At 43.3% G+C, this 17,238-nt stretch overlaps 1 protein-coding gene across 3 annotated transcripts in view; it reads left to right on the top strand.

Annotated features, from left to right (window-relative positions):
* The window catches only part of LOC115375593 (zinc finger protein 521-like), a 96,344-nt gene extending 84,272 nt beyond the window's left edge, over positions 1-12,072 (top strand). For all 3 annotated transcript variants that reach the window (XM_030075045.1, XM_030075043.1, XM_030075042.1), the window contains exon 8: positions 10,571-12,072. In XM_030075045.1, the coding sequence (XP_029930905.1) occupies positions 10,571-10,600 (30 nt within the window). In that variant the 3' untranslated portion in view covers positions 10,601-12,072. The remainder of the gene's footprint in view (positions 1-10,570) is intronic.
* Positions 12,073-17,238: the final 5,166 nt, after the last annotated feature.

Below are 17,238 nucleotides of genomic sequence, written 5' to 3'. Positions count from 1 at the left end.
GGTAAGCACTGACCACATCCTTCAAAAACAACTATGTGAAACTTGGATTAGCAGCACTGCATATTAGCTCCTAGCCAGAGGAAGTATCCGGGGCTTTGGCTGCCAATTGATCGGCAGCGATTTTCATATTGAGATTCAGGTTGTAAACACACAGGCGTGTGCCTGCCAAGAGGAAGGTGAATGTGATCATTATCTACTGGTCATTTGAGCTCCACAGCCATGAATAAAACAAGTCTTGATCCACCTACATACAGCTCTGCCATGGAGAATGCTATTAACAAGCCTAGTGCTCTCCAAACTGCCAACATTGAGTCTTCTCATTCATGCCAAGGCCTCCTATTTATCACATTTTCATTTCTTATTGGTACGAGTGTTTTCTGTATAGCCGGGGTTGTTATAGGTACCTGTAAACAATCTCAAATAACCTGGGGATGTTTTCCTACTTTTTTGTCTGACATTTTTGGGAATGAAGTGATCTCCACCTCCCCGAGGTGTTGTTTCATGCATGATTATATTGTTTTACACTCTCTGTGAAGAGACGAGCAGAACATGAAAGACCTATGGCACTTTGTTGTGAAACAGGGGGTTATGAAAGGAGAGCAGGATTGAGCTTGGGGGATAAGACGATCATTATGCTCAACCTGTGCCATGCTCTAAAGGCAGTCCCAAGTGAGTGCATGCTCTCACACTCAAGCTCCGAAACACATACACACACAGTGTTATCACATGCATGCACACATTCAAATGTATATTTGCATAAATCCGCATTATCATAGAGGCATGCGCTGATTAACACTGTGACCATCTTAAAAGACCCCTTAGTTGTTTTTTTTTTTTTAATTTGTTTTCTTTTTCATACATACATCATTATCTTAAGAGGTAATTTGTGTGCTATTATTATTGGATGTTTTTGTTTGCAAAACATATCCCTTTTCTCTGGAAGCCCCATGTTCCCATTGTCTGTAGTTAAAGTATTTGGCATACAGTGCAGGTTGGAGTCTTGTTTTCAGTTGTTGTTTGTTTGTGGTTGCTTTTTCCAATGTATCACACTTCAAAATGTCTCACTGACATGGGGCAGTCGTTTGTCAGTCTGTCTGAAGTGGAGCTGTCTTCCAGCAGTGCGGAGAGTGGAGGCTCTCTCTCTCTGCCAGGTCTTGAGTTTGGAGTTTCTCCCCATTTCTCCCTGACACTCTGGCCCACTCGCTGGCTACCTGGGCTCCTCATCTCTCACAGTAGTCGGAGGGGTCAAAGGGCCAATGCAAGCTGGGAGAAGGAGCGGCGAGAGGGAGAGCTGCCACGGCAGGTAAAGGGAAGCAGGAACGATATTTTATTAATTTGCTGCTGAGATCCTGAAACAGACCAAAGGCTGTGACAGGTATCCAGTGCACCGCTCCACATCCTCCCCCACCGCCTCCCCCCGTGAACTCTACCCTGCGAGGGGCTAGCCAATTTTCGCCAGCCTGTCGAGATGGATGATGGGAGAGCATCCGTCTAATCAGCCCTCCTAGGACCCCCCGCCCAGCCGCCCCCCTCGGACCAGCCAGATTGACTGACTCCTGGGCCTGTGTGCCCCAGAATCCAGAGTCCAAAGGAGAATAATCTCTCTCTCTCTCTCTCTCTCTCTCTCTCTCTCTCTCCTCGTTCTCCTTTCTCTCTCAGACAAACTAAGCACTGAGATGCATAGACCACCATTCTCTCTAAACCCTCCAGAGGACCCTCCCCCAAAAAACTTCACACACACACACACAGACACACAGCCTCCACCCTACGTATCCCCCTCCCTCACCCCATTAAAAGATGGAGCAGAGTCTAGATATTTCATGAGGTGCTGATGGGGAGGGCAAGCAGTTCAGTATTTGTGCTAACAGGGCTGGCTGTGCGATGCTCTTTCTGACCCCCAACCACTGCCCACCCCTCGAGCAGCTGGGAGACAGAGCTTCTCCATATCCTCTCACCCAAATAAGATGTGCCGTCCTCTCATTTTAAAATCAGCCTCTCTCCCTGTCTCCCCGCTGTCCCCTGATGTGAAAAAAATGCTCCTGGGTTCCAGCAAAGGCCTTGTTGCAGTGTGAAACTTGATAATAAACTTTGCCTCCGTTTTCCCTGTGCATTGGCTTCAGAGACAGTAGCTTTTCATATTGCATAAGGAACTGAGCCACTGACAATGCTGCTAGGCTGGATTAATTAGCCAGATTCATTAACTGATGGATGCACAGCATTAGCCACAGCTTAAATCTGACATTTCTCTGAGTGCAGTTCATTTGTGAAGAAGCACATAAGTTCAGCTCATCATTGCTCCACTAGCGATATAGTGTACTGGAGGGGTGCAATTGGAGGCTTCTCTCCCAATGATCCCAATTCCTCCTAAGACAAGACAATAAGATTGAAGTTACACAACAGTGAAGATGACATTTTCTGCGTGAGATTCCCTTGTTCCTTTTAAGCTGGGCTGTCTTTCATTCCCTCCATCTTCCAATTTCATTATCATTCCTTGGAAGCGACACGAGATTGTAAGTCATGTGTTAAGTCGTGCCGCGATCGACAGAGCAGTGGAAGGACTGGGGTACTGTATGACTTCTCCCTCTCCTCAGACGCCCGCAGGACACGTACCTTAATTGGAGTGTCTTTTAAAAGGATTCCTTCAAAGACAATCCAAAGCTCCCCAGCCTTAATGAGTGCTGAAAGTGACAGGAGCACGCCTGCATCATGTTCTACTTCCCCACACAAATGAGATTCTCCTCTCCCTGTGTGATAGCCATTATTGCCAAGCTGTGACCAATTTCGCTGTTTTAATTAAGCATATTTATAGGCTGCATGGTCACCAGGTCAGTGTAAACAGCTATGCATGTCATAACGTCCATCTCAGACAAAAAGAGTGAGCGAGAGACGGGCAGCGGGAGATGTTATGGGTTAAATTTATCCGAAGAAATGAGTGTACTGCATTACTAATGATGTTATTATAATGGATTAGAATTACCCGTTAGAGACTAAAGGTGATTCTGTGGATGATCCCTGACAAAGATATCTTAGACCTTCCTTTTTGCCATCCGTTTTCTGGAATCGTAAGCATGACATGCCGTAGCTGAGAGTACACGCTGATATGAAGCACAGAGACCTAATTCCCAAAGTTTTTTCCCCCCCTTTTTATGAATTTTAAAATATGCCCCCGAAAATGCCCTAAATGCCCTATGTCCCAAACGTGTCACACGACAGCAAAGCTGCATTTGTTTGGCCCTAAGTGGCTCTCAAACACCCCACTTTCTCTGAATATCTTGATCTGTCAAGTGTGACAGCTTCTCATGCGTTTGAAAGCTGTATATATATAATTTTTTTTCCCCCTTTTAAATGACAAGCTGTTACTTTCTTCATCACCCCAGGTGCTCACAATTCTGTCACCATTTCAAAAAGTTGCGCTGCAAAATGAAAGAACAATGAATAAAAAAAACAAGTAAAAAAAAAAAAACACACAACTGTTTGTGAGGCACCATCATTAATATTTAAGCTTATTTATAATTATGTACAACACTGTACAAACACTGTTCAGCACTGTAAATGGGGACATAAACATCCTTAGATGATTGGCGATGGATCACAATTGTGGTGCTCTAGTTTTGCAGGTGGATCAGAATTAGACAGTATGACAGACCTAATGATCCTAGGAGGATATTCTTTCTCTCAATGTGTGTGTTTGTATCCGTGCATGCTTGCGTGTGTGTGTGTGTGAACGTGTGTTTGTGTGTATACATCTGTGTGAGTGCTGTATGTATTTGTCTTTGTCTCTGCCTCTCCCAGGGTCTGATGTGTTCATGCAAACACATTGTCTGGAGGGAGACATGACAAAAACTCCCAGAAGCCTTTGAGCTGTTCTTTTTTTTCTTCTTCCTCTGTTGCACCACTGGGGAAAGTTAAATCCAAACAAAGAGGAGAGCGCTTGGTGTACTGTGCTCGAATCCATCACCGGTTCTCTCCCTCAAACATGTTTCCTTTACTTTCTTAGTTGACTTTTTCTGCAACTTTGATAAATACCGTCATACGTGCTTCTCAGGAAAATCACTACAGGTTTAATTTGCCGTCTACAGTGATTTGATTTTCAAGTATCTAATTATACCTTTGATGCTGACAAAACACTGTGGAGGCTAAAATAAACAGCATTAGAACAATCATTCCCTTTCAAATATCACATTCACATATTTGAACACGTGTTAACCAGGGTAATTTAACTCTTCAGTTTTGGAAAGGATGTTACCACTAATTGTGCCTCTATTAAAAACTAATAATCTGACTCACTCTTCCATTCAGTGGGAAAACATGAGAGTGCAGATCAGTTCTCGATTTAGCACCACAGCCTTCCCTCTCACTCGGAGAGGTGTGGAAATGCAGGAGAAAATTTAGTCCTCAAAATCTCTGCATTTGTGAAGTGGGCTATCCAGCAGCAAGGGAGGAGGGGGGTTGGTGCTCTGTAGCATCCCTAGTCAAAGTCTGTCCCTGACTGAAGTGGTTAAATGTGAGAGTAATTGTGTTTTGTTTCTGGGACTGACATGTGGAGCCCCATGGACCCCATCTCCCTCCCAGTGACAGGCAGAGATCCTCCCCCCTCGCTCTGTCTAATTAGAGGATGTAGCCCAGGGCTCATGTCCCAGGAAGACCCATCCCCCTCCCAAGATGGCTCCCCTAAGAAAGCCCTTAATTGGGTTCTTTAGTCATAGTCTTCATTTTAGCTGGAAAGGCATCTGTGTGTTGCTATCACCTCAAAATACAGTTTGTATCGCTCTCTCGTGTTTTTTCTTTCTCCCTCTGCCTTCCCTCTCTCACTCTCCCTCTCCCTGTCTCCCACTCTCTCCTCACTTAATGAGGCCCCATAATAACACAGCAGTTGTGCAGTTGTTTTGCTACCTCAGTCAAACAGCAGGATCACTGCATAGTGTGTTTCTAGTACCATTCACTTGTCTACTTAGACAGGGTAATGAGTATCATTTGGAGCTACAAAGCACCAGCCCACAAAAAGGGCGGTCCGTCATTTCTAGTTACACCTCAGAAGTATCTGTTTGGGGTAGTTAGACATCTAATCAAAGCATTTCAAGTGTTATAGATTTATTATATATTTCCACAAGCATACTATGAGCATGACCAGACACAAAACGATGCACATGGAGGACACTGACATCCATTGTTATTGTCAACTCCACCCTAGTCGAGTGCTGTTACTGTATGACCACGACTCCCTGGGCACCTCACTTCAAACAAGACAGTCTGTTACCAAGGAGACGAGGCCGATTGTGGCACAACAGTGTTTGGGGTCAACCCTCCCTACGGCCTGATAAGTGTTGACTGTGGAGAATGCCAGCTGCTATATTATTTATTTATTTGATTGTGTTCTTCATTGGCTAAACTGGCCAGCAGTAAGCCTGGCCTGAGGCCAAAGCAGGAAGGGATTACTCCCCTAGTGGACTGGTCAACAGTAGGGAATGCACAAAGGGAAGACTGAGTCAATACGGGCCTGTGTTCAGCACACTATTAAAGACCAGGGCACAATGCAACACTCTTGTCTTTCTCCACAGCCAGCTTGAACAGTAAGAACATGGCTCACACAGTGACAAAGTAATAAACAAAAACACAACGATAACTGCGCTGGGATTGGTCGCTTGTGAAGAGGTGAATTTACTGACTTAGTTTTAGATTTTGGCTGGTTCAGCCATTACACAACCACAGACTGGCAGAAAAGATCCTAACGTTTACATACAGTTAACCTACAGTCTAGACTCTGGAAGGAAGACCATGGGCTCTTTGTTTGAGCATAATTTGGTGACGTGCTCCTCTGCGTTAATTAAATTCCTGAGTGATGACTAGGAGTACGCACAGGTCTCAGTGGTTTTGTGCGCACTCCCTGTGCCCCAAATGTAGCTATGCAGACTTATGTCAGGCATGAGCGGTAAGAGGGAATCTCTGCACAAAATGATGAGACATTCCTCAGAGCAAACTCTGAAGGAGATTTTTGGATTATTGACTGACCCACTGAATTTTTGATTGTAGATGACATAAATAACAAGAACTACAGGGGTTGAAATGTGAAATTAGCATTTTATAAGAGTGTTGCCTCAGCTAATGTTGGCTAATACACAAATTACAGTTGGTCAGAAACTTAACTAATGCTTGAATACATTTATTCATTTTACAAAGTCATTAATTAATGCAAAAGTAAGTACTTTAATTACACTGTTGATGACACAGTTGTCCCTTTGCTGGAACTTTCTGTTACTCAGCCATTTACTAACATATTAACAATGAATGCGCAAAATGCAAATTGTACTCATATTAACTATGTATTAAAGCTCTTGTAAATTTATTTATGTCATTTCCATCAGAGAGGATATTTCATTCAGCCACTTAAAGTTAGGAATTTCCTCATGCATTTTACAATGCATGACCAAATGCTTTACTGTGTGCCGCAGATCCTCTCATACGAATTGGCCTTTGCTTCCTTTTCTTCAGAAGTATTACTAATGCAGGCAAAAGGCGTTAACTCATGTCGTAGCGTTTAACTGATAAACACTCATCAATAATATTTCATGTTTATTAACACTTGGCTAAATCATTTGCATTATCTGTAAACTCCTACCTACTTCACTACTACTTAGCTGTCTTATTACTTCTTACTTACTTGTTGTGTTCATCTGTCTTCATAAAAAGCAAGTACAATACTTATGGCTTCCTGCAGTTTATTAGGTATTTATTTTTGTTTGTTAACTCTTAATTATCTATTTTTCTTCCAAAATAATGGCTTTGTAAATGTAAATGTTAATATGCTTTAGTTAAGTGTTAGTTCAACATTAGTTCATGTAACTTTTGACAAGGTAATCTTTCTATAAATTAAATTTGAAGCTACAGTACTTCACACTTCAGGGCTGCTGGTCAATTTACTTGTTAACTCTGTGTTTGTATTATGTGAGTAGTGTTTTTCTTTTTTTTGCGAGGCCTTTAAAAGGCCAATGCTGGAATTATAAGCCCTTGGTTTAATGTCGTATTCTGGCTAACACCAGGTAGAAGCATATGCGGAGTGTACTGGTAATTGCATGTGCTCTGCATGTATTAACATAATGCTCATCAAACATTGTCTTTGTTTCGATTAAGCTTAACATCTTCTCCCTGTGATGTTGGACATAGTGAAGGTTGTCTTTAATACAGCAAGATCAGATGAAAGGGAGAATGTATCTGCTGGTCCACTGGCCTTCCGCTGCAGGGCTGATGCAAGAGGTGCACCTCTGTTGCCTCACTGGAGACCGGGTGCTATCGATGGAGACCAGAGCAATGGGAAACGACATACAGAATGATTAGTTAATAAATCAACTCCCCAGCCTGCTTGCACGTTCCCACTCTTCCCTATTCTCCACTCCTTCCTTCCCCACCTTTTTCTGTGCTTCTCCCTCTCTGCTGCAGCGTTAAATTCCTAAGACATGTTGCACCTGTTTGCATGGGTACACAAGACCCCTGCTGGGTGTTCTCCCTCCTCTTCTACTACCCCTGAGGGCGTTGCAGTAGGGTGATGTAATCAGATGAAAGTCGTGGTTTAACGGTGGCACAGAGCCGGCGAGAGAATAGGAGAGGAGGAAGAGGCTCGCTCCGAGCCGATGCAGCCAGCCTTCATAAGGGAGAGGCTGGTGCGCATTATTGATCAGAGCAAAATTTAATTTAGTGGAGAATTGACTGCTATGGTTTACCTGAACACTGCTGGTAACTGGGCCCTGCAGCAGGCCTGTGTGGCCAGCAGGTGGTTGGAAGGATAGAGAAGGAGATTAAGGGTTGGATGGAAGGGAAGGAAATGGATGATAAGGGGAATGGCAGAGGTTCAGGGGGAGCAGGATGGTGGATAGATGCAGGGAACGGGGGCGGCGCAGATGAGAGTTAAAACGTTTAATGGAGGGTGTCTAATCTGACATTCTTGGGGTTCTGGAGAAGTGTGACACCGTGCTTGCACGCTTGGCAGACAGTGACAAAGGATGTCACCTTTGGCTGTTGGCCTATATAGTGGTTTTGACTCTTCACCTATAAAATGGATATGTTGTTTCTGTTTGTTTGTCTTGCAAATGAAATTAAAATGTTTGACATCGGCTCAAATCATTTTGACTTCCACTCTGATTTGCCTTTGATGGTTGCACTTCAGGTTTAGGTATGTGCGCTTGATTTAACTGCATCAGCACTAGCAGTGTTGCAGAGGCACTTCAAGAAGTTGATAAGGATGAAGATTGGAAAGTGAATCCAGCTCTTTTCCCCGCCCTCCCTTGCCTCTCCCTCCGTTCTGCTCTCCATGCTCGTATACAGAACAGTTTATAGCTACTCTGCGGAGTTCAATATCCACAGAGATAAAGGTATCAGTTTCATTTTCTTTTTACTTTTTTTCCACCTCTTTTTCCTCTATTTCCCTTTAGTCTGCATGGCTGCCACTGCCACTGAAGTCGTTTAACACCGTCCTTGAGAAAGCCCTCAGTGAGAAAACTCCTGGCATGTTTAAGGAAAAGGTAGAATGCAGTGTGTGTCAGACAGAGCTGGGACATGCAGAGGGGGGAGCCATTCCCCAGAGGGGTTATTTTCCCCTCTAATAGCTGTTACGAGCCCTACATTATATCCAAGGAGCTACGTTCCTTTGGGGTCCGCACACACACACACCTAGACACACAGGCACACTCGCACAAAGGCATGCACACACAGTTGAACACACATTTTCTCTCTCTGTTTCTCTCTTCTCCATGTACACACACACACACACACACACAAGAGGCACACACACTCACACACATACACACACACACACACAGTCCCAGCCGCTTTGCTCTCTCCGTGTCAATATCCTGCCATTTGAAGTCACGTACTGCAGGGGCTTCTGGGAGTCGCCGAGGAGCCAGGCTGACGGGTAATGGGCCGCATTCATTAATAAGGTTGCCGTGCTCCTGTCCCTCCTCAGCAACGCCATGGATGTCTTCACCGGGGGGTAGGCGGTTGGTGGAGTGTGAGGAGGGGGAGGAAGAGGGGGGAGAGCGTCCCGTGGGGAGTCTCCTCCCAGACTCACTTAAAGGAGCTTTATTTCAGCAAGAGAGGAAAGAGGGAAGCAGAGGAGCGGTCCGGGGCCGACTCTTTAAAAAAGGGAGAGCAAGGCCCAGGCGAGCCAGGCTAACCCTTACAGGGGTCGCACTCCTGCTCCCCGTCAAACAGCTTATTAGCCCACCTGTCGGGAAGTAATCGCCCTAGCTGAAAAGAAAGCTGTCGAGGTGTTTAAATGCTTTATATGGAGGCACCTGAAAGGGTAAAGAGGTAAGGAGGCGATGCAGGAGGGGCTAATAGTCATCTCCCGGTGATACCTGAGGGATTCTGTGCCAGTAGGACTGAAGGTGACTGCTTTGGTAAACTCACCTTGGTGCAGGCAATCTCAGTGAGATTGTTGCATTTTTTTTTTTTTTTTTAGAGGGATTGTTTGTGCCTCATTTGCCTCATATTTCAAAAATGAGTTGAACAGCAAGCGGAGGGTCAGTTTGCATACTTCCACACTCGAATGTGGATGCATGTGCAGGCCAGAACGTGTGCGTCTTTGTTGTGTGTGCGTCCATGTGTGTGTGATTGTGTGCGTGTGCGTGCATGCATGCTGATGAATCTGTGACAGGTGTGTCTAGTCCATGCCAGTTTAGTGAGTCCAAGGCCGTGTTTTAAACAGAGCGCAGCAAGTGGGGCATGTAGTTTGCATTAAAGGGATTAGCAGTCACTTCAAAAGATGACCTGGATTCAGCCCACCAGGGACACCAGTTACACACCCCCTGGTCCACACTCCCTTTAAAGAACCTGGCACAGCTGCCCCACTACAACCACTCTCACCGGTCTGTGTGTGTGCCTCCATACGTTTGGGAGACGCAGTCAAACAGAGTGATACTGTCTCTTTGTAATGCAGTGATTGTGTTCGAGTTATATACAAAAGCATTATCATTTTGGAGTTGCTGCTCATGCACTGAACATTGCAAACTGCTCCCGCCGCACTTAAAGATGTATTGAATGTTTTGTTTTGTTTTTTTCTTTCCTCCTGCATGCAAGCTACATTTGCAGCACATGCAATACATGTAAGCATTGGATAAACAGGGCTACAAGGCTGATAATAGTCCATCTGGTGTATTACCTTGTAATGGATTTGTTTCCATGGTCACAGCCATTGATCTGGTGGCAGTATTCCCGAGGATTGGGATGTTTGTTGTCAGTGGTCTCATGTCTGTGTCTCAGCCCAGGACTTAACTATGCTTAATCCCAAAGCGAACCACTATTGATCCACACACAGATTTGACTACTGTGCAGGTTAATTGGATTTGGACAATGCAAGCCCCTTACAAAAAGTGACAATCACTCTCGAATGTCAAAAGACAGTTCTTGTCAATCACCAAAATGTGAACGTGTTACAACATCAGACGTCTTGGTGTGAAAAGTTTGAATAATGCTACATTTACTGTTCAGTGTAGCTGATATAAAGAGAAAGTAAATGAAAGATATGTCCATTGTATCTGATCATAATGTTTCCCCTTTCTTTTTTGTGCCCTTGCAGAACCACACGTTGACTCAGCACAGCAGCTAACATGGCAAAGATCAGCGCCGTGGCCAAGAACAAGGATCACATGGCGCAGAGAATAATGTCTGACCGCCAATTACCGTCAGTGCAGTTTCCCACTGACTCTCTTGCACTGAACTTTTGCTTCAGTTACACCACAAGGAACCATGCCACAACAAGAAAAAAAGAAAAGAAAAGAAAAGAAAAGAAAAAAAGAAAAGAAAAGAAAAAGAAAGAAAGAGGGTGGAAAAGAGAACAGAAAAGAACCCTCTCTTAGTTCTTTACTAACCATAATTTCAAGATAAAGAAAAAGCCAACTTGTACATAGAATTCTTCATGTGTTGCTTAACTACAGCTATATTGCAATCTTATACAGTATTTGCCAATGTACAGTTCAAAATGTTTGTCCAAAAAAAAGGAAGGAAAAAAAAAATGATCAATGCCATTGTCAATCAGACCAGATGGGACTACACCGGTTGTGTGAAGGAGAAACAGGGGGCCACTGAGAGTGTAGGAAGCTGTAGGAACCGGCCAGTGTTGTCAGGAGGACTCTTTTCATCAGCGCCACTCCTACTGTGCAGTATGTCACTCTGTATCCTGACCTGGTCAATCATTATGGGGTAGAAAAACCTTGATTCACCAGCATAGGCTGAGATCATGACTGTGTGTCCATCGTAACAATGCTGCCAGAGGACCAGCTGAGAACGGTGGTGCGGCTAATCTGCACTGCCTGTGCGTGGAGTTCAGTTGAGGGGGGGGAAAAAACAACACAGATAACAGAAAAACAGGACAGGATTCTGATATATGCAAACGCAGTGACACAGATTTGGAAAAGGCTAGCTCCTCTGGTTGGCTCGTGAACAGAGGCGTGAAGCTCCCGTGTGGCTCTCAGAGCATGGGGAAATCTCCAGCCCACTGACTCAACCTGTACATTTCTGTTGTTAATGTTTACTGCTCGTTGAAGCCTGGAGATTACTGGAATTTGTTTTTTTTTTCTGTTTTATCTCTTTATATATATAAATATATATATAAATAAATATGATATTTTTTTTGCAATGGGGAGTAAATCCATTTGGATTTGGGGTCGTGAAGACTGAACATGAATTCAGTCTCTCTCGGGGATATAGTTATAAAACTCAGTCCCTGGCTCTCCTGGAGAGTGCCCAAGTACTCCTCTCTTGTTTCTCTGCGGTGTCCCATTGCTCTGCTCAAGCTGGAAGCCATTGTGGCATCATACAAAACTTTAAATCATTCTGTTATGTAAATGTTTTGCATTCATTGAACCTGAGATGCACTTTTGTATGAAACTTTAATGTTTTGACATTTTGATTGAGAATTGTTCGTACTCAGTTTACAGGAAACCACCATCTCCTGCAGCAAAAGGACAGTTATCTCTGATGTTATTAAAATGTATTGTACAAATATGGAGTTCTGTATTTGGCAGACCTCATTTTTTGTGTTGCACATGTGATGGAAATATTAAAAACTGTATGAAGAAATGGCTTCGATGTCCCTTCATTCTCTAACACGCGCGCGCGTGTGCGTGCGTGCGTATTAGTACATACAATTAACCCGTCAGACGAGACCTGTCACAACATAAACACGATCATCATCAAACGCTTACTTTACTTTTTTTTCTCACTGTATCAAATTGCATCCTATTTTTCCTCGCTCCCTCGTGGCTCTCACTAACGAACATCTGAGCATCTTAAGGGAGGTCTGTGTTATTAATGACTCCATTACCCATCACCCTGTGCGGTCTCATTCTACACACCCTTGCGCTAGGTCTATTTAGGGAGCCTCCAGCACTCCAGGGGACCAAGGGAAAGATTCTTATGCCTTTGCCGAATGGGACAAAACCCATGCAACAACATCTGTCTGTCTTGGCAAATGATTTATCAGTGGTGACACTCATAGCGTAACACTTACTTTAGCTTCCAGTCTTGTTTTGAAACAACAAACGCATCTCAAACACGTTGAAGTGAAACAACCTAGTTAATAACTAGGTTATGCCACGAATAGGAAAATCAAGGTAAAGCAACGCTGCATTTTTCAGATGCACTTTCCATTATTATATATGCATGAGAATAATAAGACTATAATAGTATTTTCTGGCAGTTATTCTTGCTGTACACTATCAGAGGAGGAGTCCTCCTGTATTATCCACAGGATTATGCCATTAGAATTCAAGCAATATCACATCATTCACTTTATGATGATCCTGTCATTTGCATATGTGACACGTGTCTTATTGAATTTTCATTGTAACATCAAACATGCATGTCCTCTGTTTTGTATTGCATTTGATTAGATTTGATTTCATTCATGTAATGAGGATCCGATGAGAAATGGACGGGCCCTCTTTTAACAACAGCCCTCGTCTTCCATGATAAAGATGGAATCCCTCATCCAAATCAGAGAGATGGTACGACCCAGCATTAACTGTCATAGTGAATGCAAGCTGGGCATCCATTAAACAACTTTGCTAGCATCTCCCTGTGCCAGGCACTTTTAATAAGCTTCAAGGGCATTTGAACGGGTCCAGAACTTTGCTTTGCCAGAGATGGACTGGCCCACATCATCCATTACATTAAATTGGGTGGCGGCCTCCAGCTCATATTTATGATTTAATTAAATTCACTTGTGAGGCGTATCAGAACCACTGCGGCCTCCCTTTTGACGCCAGCCTAAGCAGCACAAAATACACACACGCACACACACAGAGAAGCACACACATATGAGTGCATACACAAGTGTTGTTTTTCTGACACTCGCCCAAGTGTGAGACTATGTGGGGCGCTTTGGCAGGGGCGCTCTCAGGGGTTCATTTAAAGCAATATAATTACACAGCCCCCAAGTATTCTCCATCAGAAAGCAGCAGAATGGATGGCTTGTTCAGAGATAACTTAGCCCGGCTGATCCTCCATGGTGTCGTCACCCTAACATTACCTCTATGCAAGTGGCACTCAATGCTAGTAAGAGCCTGGCCGGTCCTCGGTGAAACTGGGCAGCTGGGCCAGATGCTCAGGAGAGGCTAAAACGCCATTGTTCTGGTTCAGGACACCGGTTGTGTGTGTAATAGTATGCTGATTATTTGACACTCATATCACTCAGGGTGAAAAGTGGCAACCTGTGTTAAGGTGAAGACCCTATTATAGGATTTTGATCGCTGAAAACGCTGCAATTTCATCCACGGCGAACAACACGGGCACAAATAAAAGTATGCATTCAGCCGCCGTCCCATGTGTTCCAGTGTCCTTGCTGCTCGTTCTTCTTTGGTGGAAAATTTGGTTTGGTGAAAACTCCACATTGTTAGGCTGAGCATTCCTCCCACTGAAGGAGACCTCAGAGACCTCTTATGGCATTCAATATGTGCGCCCAAGCATGAGATCCAGATCCATTTGGCCGGGAGATCCGCTGGGAGTGTCTGGGGTAACCCAATCTCTCACACCGGCGCTCGACATCCAGAGAGCCATCTTTTCACTTCAGAACTATGTCAGCAAAATGGACGCCTCAACCTCGCTGTGCAGCCCTGCCACACTTCTCATGGACTAAGCAAAAGGTCCCTCATTCTTTTCTTTTGTTCATTTCCTGTGTAATCGCACATACTCCTTTGTGTTTCTGTTTCTGTAAAATATTAGTGGAACACCAGCATTTAAATAATTCAAGCAGCATTGCAAAACATCTCTACCCTAACAAGTCATTTACTGTAGTCTTGTAGACAGCTTTAAAATTGTGTTTCTCTTAGAACTGAAAAAAAAAAGTCAGTGAATAAGATAATTCCACTTTCCAATGCTAATCAACTTGTTTCCTGAATTTTCTTGATTCAAGTGCCATTTTTTTTTTTCATACCAATGGGATGATCTGTCTTGTGTATTATACTTGTTCCCAGAAAAAGTCCTGAAATAAATTAAAATAGATTAGAAACAAGTGAGATTACCTCATTCAGATGGCAGATTTTTTTCTCACTTTAAGAAAAAAAAAAACATTGAAGGCTGAAATTGAAACTAAATGGCTTGGTAAGATTTTTTTTTTCCAGTGAATTTCATAAATACAACACTTTGGGATTATGAAAAAAGATACCTTGCATAGTCCTCCTCATTAATTAAAAGCATGTCTTTACGTTTTTTTTTTTTTTTTTTTTGGACTGAGAAAGTGTGTATGGCAAAGAAAGCTTTCAGGTGATAATAAGAGAGGAACACCCAGAGCTGTGATCTACGACATGTAACAGTAACAGGGTGTGATACTAAAATAATCTACTCTGTGTTGTTTCATGCATGTCAAAGACCCGTCTTCCTGCGATTACGTTCAGAAGAATGTGTTGTTAATAAAACCGGACTTAAGCTCTCCATTCATGTCAATAACAAAATAGATGAAGATAGAAGAAGTAGATTTAAGACACCAATGGCAAACATAAAGCCTTTCATCACCCCCGTTATTGTGTCTGTCACAGGGAGGCTGTTGATTTCCTCACTTGGCTATCCAGCACTCCCACCCAGAGGCCACGCGAGGGCAAATACTCTTCCCCTTCTCTGTAGCCCCTCCCGTGGCCCTGATGGCTAATGATCCCCCCTGCCTCCTGAACTGGGAGAGCTGAAGGTGAGCAGCCCCCTCCAGTCATCTCCCTCTGCCCCACCAAGAGAGGCACTTGAAAAAGATAAGGCACTGGATTTTTTTTTTTTTTTTTTTTTTTTTTTTTTTTTTTTTGTATTTTCAAAATGAATTAAACACCAAGCAATAAAATATAGACCATGTGAGGTCAAACCCGCTGCAACTCTCCAGGCTCTGGCCAATGTGATGAAGTAGAGGACAAGGGAAGAGTTTGACAGAGAGAGAGAGAGAGAGGGAGAGAAAGAGAGAAAGGGGGTGAGAGTATCAATAATGCAGCACACTGTATATCCAGCTAACTGCAAAAAAGGAAAATACACTGCCTGAGAGTGGAGAGAGCTGAATTCTGGGCCACGTCCCTTGCATTTAAGTGCCAAAGCGTCAGATCATTTCTTAAGTATGGTATTGATTTGTGTTGGTTGCGACTGCTGAAATCACTTATTTCAATGCTCCCTGCTCTACTTGGGCTGTGTGCTAAAACATCTATGCCCAAACACAAACTGTAATTTACTGCATGTGCTTTTTAGCGGGGTCTTTTTCTTGTTCACCATCAGCAGAAATCTATGCAGACCAACAATGTTGTGAATTAACTGCTGCCATGATGCTGTCCGCCATGTGTTTTAATGTTTTAATGTGCACATTTAACTAGTGCCTTTTATTTTTTTAAAAGTTGCACTTGCACAAGCGTCACTTTTTAAACATTAAGCTGATAATAACGCTGTTTTGTTGAGCATTAAGCTGCGATTACTGCTGTTTCCTGGTGCTGCTTTTCTTTATTTGTCTTATTTTAACGACATAGGGAGAAGCCATGTGATATTTCATTGTACCTGAGTGTAATGATAATAAAGATCTGTCATATGTGAAATGCAGACTGAGCACGTGTCTGGTTTGAAACAAACAAAAAAAAATGTGGGAGAAGGAACTCAAACTACAGTGTAAAACTTCTTTTGTTTTTGTTCTTTTGTTTTCAGTTTTCTTTTGTTTTTTTTTTTGTTTTTTTTTTTCATTTTTCAGTCTTGCGAGTTAAGCACCTTGCCTCATAATGCCAGTTTGTCATTTATTTTCCTCTCTTTTGCTTATTGATGATGAACTAGGAAATGCTTCATAATGGAGTCCCACGGGAGAAAAGGGCCTCATTCTCTCACTTTCCTCCCATTCTCTCTCTCTCTCTCTCTCTCTCTCTGTCTGTCTGTCTCTCTCTCACCAACTCCATATCCTTCTTTCTCCTCTCCTTTTCTTAATTTCATCCTTCTGCCGTTATAATCTGGGCTTCCCCTTGACTCCTTCTGTCTTTCTCACCCCTCCCTCTCATCTTCTGTCACCCATGTCAGTCTTCCTCTCTCTCCTAGCCGCCCCACCCCCCCTCCTCTGCCTTGCATCTCTTGTATTGTAAACAGCTCACAAAAGCATGACAAGGTCTCTGCTCATGTTCCCCCTGCCTCCCTCTCTGTTCTCCCAGCTATTTGTTATTGTCTCTTCGCTATCGTGTGTTTGTCTCTATCACGCTTTCTTTATTCTGTTTTTTCCTCTGCGTCAGAAAAGCAAAAGTTAATTAAATATGGAACGAGATGGAGCAGCATCTCTTTAAACCATCATGTCATTAAAATGGCATCCCTGGGAGATCAGCTTAAAAGGAGTCGGAGAACAATGTCTTCTCAGTCAGATATTTATGGGCCTGGTTATGTAAACATGCTCCCTTTATTCTCTATGTATATTTCATGTAATTATCACTTTTTGTAGCGCTTCCCCCCTGAGACTCGTAGAGGCAAGAAGTTACTAGGGGAATGTCATTAGAAGAGACTATTGTTACGCCGCTGCTATGATACGGCACCAAGAAAAAGGCTACATTCCCGGCCTGGTGAAACCTTTTATCTATATTTGACTTTATCATATAAAAATCATCAATGTCTTGTTACAGTGTGCCCACAGCTGAGTCTGCTGCCTGATACTCATGGCCTATTCTCTGTGCTTGCCCATCTTTATTAAAGCCAAGGAACATATACTGACAAGATTATTCTATTTTCTCATCTTTCCAGTCTGCATCACATCTAGACGCC

This window comes from Myripristis murdjan, chromosome 17 (assembly GCF_902150065.1).
Source record: "Myripristis murdjan chromosome 17, fMyrMur1.1, whole genome shotgun sequence".
Lineage (NCBI taxonomy): Eukaryota > Metazoa > Chordata > Actinopteri > Holocentriformes > Holocentridae > Myripristis > Myripristis murdjan.
This window is presented reverse-complemented; position numbering and strand designations above follow the sequence as displayed.